The 6,000-nt window shown below is 42.0% G+C and overlaps 1 protein-coding gene across 1 annotated transcript in view; it reads left to right on the forward strand.

The window, feature by feature from the left end:
* Positions 1 to 6,000, forward strand: part of LOC133123174 (low-density lipoprotein receptor-related protein 1B-like) — a 484,946-nt gene that overhangs the window by 279,290 nt on the left and 199,656 nt on the right. The window contains exons 27-29 of the mRNA XM_061233491.1: positions 673 to 804; positions 3,669 to 3,896; positions 5,702 to 5,876. Coding sequence (XP_061089475.1) covers positions 673 to 804; positions 3,669 to 3,896; positions 5,702 to 5,876 — 535 coding nt within the window. The remainder of the gene's footprint in view (positions 1 to 672; positions 805 to 3,668; positions 3,897 to 5,701; positions 5,877 to 6,000) is intronic.

Genomic DNA, 6,000 nt, shown 5'->3' on the forward strand with positions numbered 1-6,000 from the left:
AAAGTTCAATGTACAGGTTTATTTAACATTCTTTAAGGAAACAATCTGTTACATGGGTTGAATTTTTTTTATTGTCGATTTCCCCTACCTGGGGATTCACATAATTGAATTTGTATACTTTGCATTATCAGACAGTTTTCACCTCTTGAAGTTCTACTGTCATTAATTAATATTTAAAATTAATAATTTCTGAATTAAGACAATTTAACTTTGAACATTAGCGTTAACATTAAATGTGAACATTCGTGTTTACTTTGGTCATTGCTTAATTAATTACAATTAATTCAAGAATCAAAATCAAATCCAATTTGGATCTGGGTACAAATACGTAATTTGGGGTTTAAATTCTTTTCTACACTTGATGAGCTTGTTTGGTGTATTGAATTATGAAATACTATCGACAAGTGCAAACCCTGTATTCTGGATCTCTTGGTTGGCTCAATTACGCCAGGAAAGGTTAATCGAGCGCAAAAAAATTTGAATACAAAACAATTTCGTATTGACCCAGGTCTGATTCACTTCATATTTTCAGCTGAATTGAACTCCCGACAAAAAGTAAAGTGTCACTTTTTCACTCTTCAAGCACCGTCGCTAACGACGACAGCTCTCCTGGATGCGCGCGGTCTCAGAGCTATTTAACGATTCGCCCACTTCCTCTCCCTTGCCCTCCAGCCTCCAACCCGTGCGCCGGAAACAACGGGAAGGGTCCCTGCTCGCACCTGTGCCTCATCAACTACAACCGAACAGCTGCCTGCGCCTGTCCCCACCTGATGAAACTGGCCCCCAACAACAGGACCTGCCTCGGTGAGCCCACCATCTCCCACATCTTCATTTATTCATTCACTGGGTGTTCTTACCCACAGCCACTGACATATTACGTTACAGACATTTAACAGATGCTCTTTTCCAGGGCGACTAATGCAGCTTTTGCAGTTTTAAATATTATCCACTTAAACAGCTAGATATACCATGCTGTACGCCAACGCATTTCAGGTTAAGTGGCTTATGCAAGGGTACCACAGCAATGTGAGAATGTGAGACCAGCGACCTTTAGGTTATATGGCCAGTTCCTCTAGCGGTAATGTGTGCTTCCTCTATACTTCTGTAATTGCATATGGAGGGTTTAGGCAAGAGTGTGCCAGTGCCTAGTCATTAGCTTACATTGCATTACATTACATTATAGGCATTTGGCAGATGCTCTTATGCAGAGCGACGTACAACAAAGTGCATACCCATAACCAGGGATAAGTGCGCTGAAAGACCCTAGAGGGAAGTATAGTTTGAAGTGCTAAGAATACAACAAAGATAAAGACGTGGGCCTTGTAGATTAATCTGACAATGGATTATATCTTACCTTACCTAGAAGCAGTAATTACATACCCTACAGTAAACCTACTGTATAGAGTTAAGTACCATAGTGCAATAGGTTTCAGAGGGAGACTAAGAATGTACTGCCTTGAGTAGCAAATTGATTTCAGATTATTTTCAATGTAGCAAAACCAGGGCTAGTACAGCCATGAGAGATTGTAGAATGTTCCAGTTACATCATCCTTTTTATAGAGATGATGCAATTATATTATCTTTTTTTTTTGGAGCAAGAGAGTGATTCCATGCCAGATGTGTCCATTTTTTTCAGAAAAGTATCAGTCATTCAGAATGAGAAGTGTCAGTCATTCTGAGAAAGATGCATCAGTTTGTTGGAAGGAGAGGTTTCAGTCATTTAAAACGATATGTGCCAGTCAGAGTGACAGACATCTGTCAGTCAGAGAGAAGCAGAAGTGCGAGTTGTTGAGTTGAGAGCAAGAGGTGTAAGTCATGTCATTAAGGATGAAAGGTGCCGGTCATTCAGGGTGAGAGATGTCAGCCATTCACCGTGTGAGATGTCAGTCATTCTGAGTGGTGTATGTCAGAGATTGAGTAGTAAATGTCAGGGATTCAGAATGATATATACACTCAGTGATAATTTTATAAGATAGACCACTACACCAGCTTGTTAATGAAAAATATCTAATCAGCTAATCATGTGGCAGCAACTAAATGCATTAAAGCATGCAGAGATGGTCAAGAGGTTCAGTTGTTTTTCAGACCAAATGTCAGAATGGGGAAGAAATGTAATCTAAATGACTTTGACCGTGGAGACTGGGTGGTTTGAATATCTCAGAAATCTCCTGGGATTTTCATGCACAACAGTCTCGAGAGTTTGCAGGGAATTGTGCAAAAAACAAAAAGAACATCTAATTAGCAGCAGTTCTGCGAGTAGAAACGTGTTGTTAATGAGAGAGGTCAGAGGAGAAGGGCCAGACTGGTTGAAGCTGACAGGAAGTTAAATAGACACCTAATAAAGTGCTCAATGAGTGTATGTCTGCCATTCAGATTGAGAGATGTCAGTCATTCAGAGTGATATACAGAATGTCAGGCATTCAGAGTGATATATGTCAGGCATGCTAAGTGAGAGATGTCAGTCATTAAGAATGAAAGGTGCCAGTCATTTAGAGAAATGTACTGTATGCCAGTCATTCAGAGTGAGAGGAGTCAGGCATTAAGAGTGAGAGAAGTCAGTCATTATGAGCGAGAGGATGAGGTTGTTTGGCACGAGCGCCGGGCTTTGTCGGCCAGAGCAGGAGAAGTACTGTGGGAAGCCAGCGGGTCAGGTGGTAATAGCCACATTCGCTGGGCGATGAGAGAAAATCCCTCACTCGCGATTCGCAGGGCTGCTGAGCTTAAAGGTCTTATTTGATTCCTAATATCTGCTGGTGAGAAGATAGGAAGTCATTCCGAAGCCCTTTGTGAAAGCCACGGCTCAGAATACAGGACCGAGTGCCCACTTTAATATCAGGAGAGACCAGTCAGCTGAACCAAAGACTCCTTTTTGAGGAGAACATTAATGACTTGGCATATGGAACAAGCACAGGTCTTAAGGTCATGCAGACGTTGTGATCCGTTAGCTAAGGTATTTGACATTTTCCTCTCCAGTCGTTAGAACTGATTTAGTATTGGGGTAGAGTCGGGGGCAATTTGTTCTGTCAGCTTAACTCAGTATTTGACATCACGTTTAGTAAGTGGAGTGCAAATCATTTCAGAAATAAATATGTATGGTTTCGATAATTGTTTTGGATCCTCGATGGACCAATGTGCAGTACCGTTGCATTGTTTTACTCAGTATCTTTGTGTTATTGTTGTTTTGGTGGTTCCCTGTCCCTGTTTCCTTTCAAATCTTAAGCCTGTAAAGTGTCCTTCAGCAACCAAACACTCTTGTTATAGACAAATAACTTCAAATTAAATAAATAAATAAGACTTCATAAGATAATAAATTATCTCAGAAATCTAACATTGGTTCTTCCAGTTTCCGCAGATATTGTTCTGGAAATATGAATATTCAAAATGGAAATGTGGAAATATGAATATACCAGCTTTGCGGTGGACATCCCTTTGATTGTTGCCTGTGCGATTAATGGAGGCAGCACTTGCCCCTTTGTCCCTAAGTCTCCAGAGAATAGGAAAATGGTGCCCATTTTGTATTAGCTCTTGCGATCTATTTTGGATTTCCTTTCCACAGCCTTCACAGTTCATTACGAAGCCTTTGTTCTTCTGGAATTAAAATTCAGTATTCTCTTCCATTACCACGATCTGTCACCCCTTTGTTTCACTGGGGTATTTTCTGCTGACAGTGCTGAAGAGGTTCCTGCTCTATGCCAAGCGGTCAGAGATCCGGGGGGTGGACATCGACAACCCCTACATGAACATCATGACGGCCCTGACGGTCCCAGACATCGACAACGTCACGGTTGTGGACTACGACGCCCTGGAGGAGCGTATTTATTGGACGGACGTCAAAACCCAGACCATAAAGCGGGCCTTTATAAACGGGACCAGCCTGGAAACGGTGGTGTCCGGAGGTAAATCGAAAATACCCCCTCCCACTAAAGCCCCTTTCCACTTTTAAGACCTGCGTCATGCTCCCCTCTATTTGCTGGTTTCCTGAGATGTTCCATCCACACCAAGAACGATAACTATAACGATAAGAAGAAATATGTTGTTTTAAAAATAGTTCTCAGTGAACTGGATGGCGGAGTCGACAGCGACCATGATGAACAATATCATTTTCACAGAGACTTTTCCCAGCTGCATGAATGGTAACACACTGACAGCCAATTAAATCCAACCGGATTTACAGGGTGTCATGTGCAAAATGGCAAATGACAAAGCCGACAGACCTTTTAGAGAACTTGTGAATGCTCACATCATTATCGTTATAGTTCATGTTCTTGGTGTGGATGGGCCTTAACTGAGATTGCATTGTGCTCTCCACTTAGGTGCGGGGTGAAGAATGATGCTCTTAGTCTTTTAGTCTCTCGGTCCAGGGTATCAGCAGAGCCATTATGTGTTGTTTGTGATCCTCAGTTGGGGGCAGACCTAGGTCATATACTTAATTGTTTTGGATTCAAATACATTTCTGTGCTCGATTGATCTTGCCTGGTTCAATTGAGCCAACCAAGAGGACCGGAAGGCAAGGCTTGCACAGTATTTCATACATTCCAAAATGCCAAACATCCTCAGTAAAGCGTAGAAAGGTATTTCAATCCAAAACTATTACATGTTTGACCCAGGTCTGGTTGAGAGACTGATGGGAAAATAGCCTGAAATGAAGTCTTTCACAGGCTAGCCCAGAATTAAGGTCAGGAATGGCACAGTCCTGCTTTGATAAGAGGCCTGCAGTTCACTCAGCACACACCCCATAGGGCAGTCTGCATGGGAGACTGCTAGGCTGGCTGAAGGGACACGTTTGATTACGGCCTGAGGAATTGAGTGAGGAATGAGCCGGAAAGTTTGTGAAGCTGTGGCGGAAGGTTACGGGGGGGTGGTCTGACAATGTACCATTAATCTTAAATGTATCTTAAATATAAAATGTATCTTAAATGTATTTTAATTTATTTTTTACTTACATAATTTATTTAATTTATTTGTATTTATTAGTTTATCTTTCTGTGAATGTATTCATTTTTAAACCGCCTTAAGGTAATAAGCAGTCAGGGACTGGAATCATAGCTCCGAGCGTTGGGAGGTTCATTCCTTTCCGCAGAAAGCATCTCAAAACGGTGTCGGAAATGTTTAGCCGTGTAGGATAAATGTCCTGTAGGCAACTCGAAGATGGGTTACGCAGGTAAGTGACACTTTAAATAATTCAGTGTACAAACACCTGCAGCAAGGTAGGGAAGTAGCCAAACATAGAACTACAAGAAAAATTTCGAATGAATGTGTACTGTATATAGCAGTTTTTATTCTTGTGTACAGAACCTATTGAGATTTTTGGTGACGCTCTATTTGAACCCCTCACTATAAGGCTGACATAACACTGTCTTAGTCATGACATAACAGCTTTGACACAATGGCAGAACAGATGATGTCATACAACTGTTGTACTTCTATCAGTACATGTTTTATTTTTTTTAATTAACCAATGAAATGTGATGTTTTATAGATTTCATATAACCTGACATGGACATCATCTGTTATGCCATCTTCTGACAGTTGTTATGTCATGCGCATGACAATGTCATGCCAGCCTTATGGCAAGGAGTTCAAGTGTTACCAGATTTTCCATCACAACCTTGTGACAAGCCCTGCCTAGACAGTTCCTTTCTATTTCTGGGGATGACATTTCATCATTTTTATTTATTTATTTGTTTTGCCTCTCCTCCAGATATAGTGAACGTCCGCGGCCTGGCTTTGGACTGGCTGTCGCGGAACATGTACTGGATAAGCTCGGAAAGTGACGAGACTCAGATAAACGTCGCCCGATTGGACGGCTCCCTGAAAGCGGTCGTCGTCCATGGGATTGACAAGCCCAAGTGCCTCGTGGTGCATCCGTCCAAGGGGTAAGCGGTCCGAACAAACATCTTTAGAGCGCCGGCTTTTCCCACCCGTCTGTCCTCTCCGCAGGTTAAGTGGAGGAGGTCGAGTGTAGTCCTCGTGTAAACAACGTAACGGATGAAGAACCGC

The sequence above is a fragment of the Conger conger genome, chromosome 3 (genome assembly GCF_963514075.1).
Source record: "Conger conger chromosome 3, fConCon1.1, whole genome shotgun sequence".
Taxonomy (NCBI): Eukaryota; Metazoa; Chordata; class Actinopteri; order Anguilliformes; family Congridae; genus Conger; species Conger conger.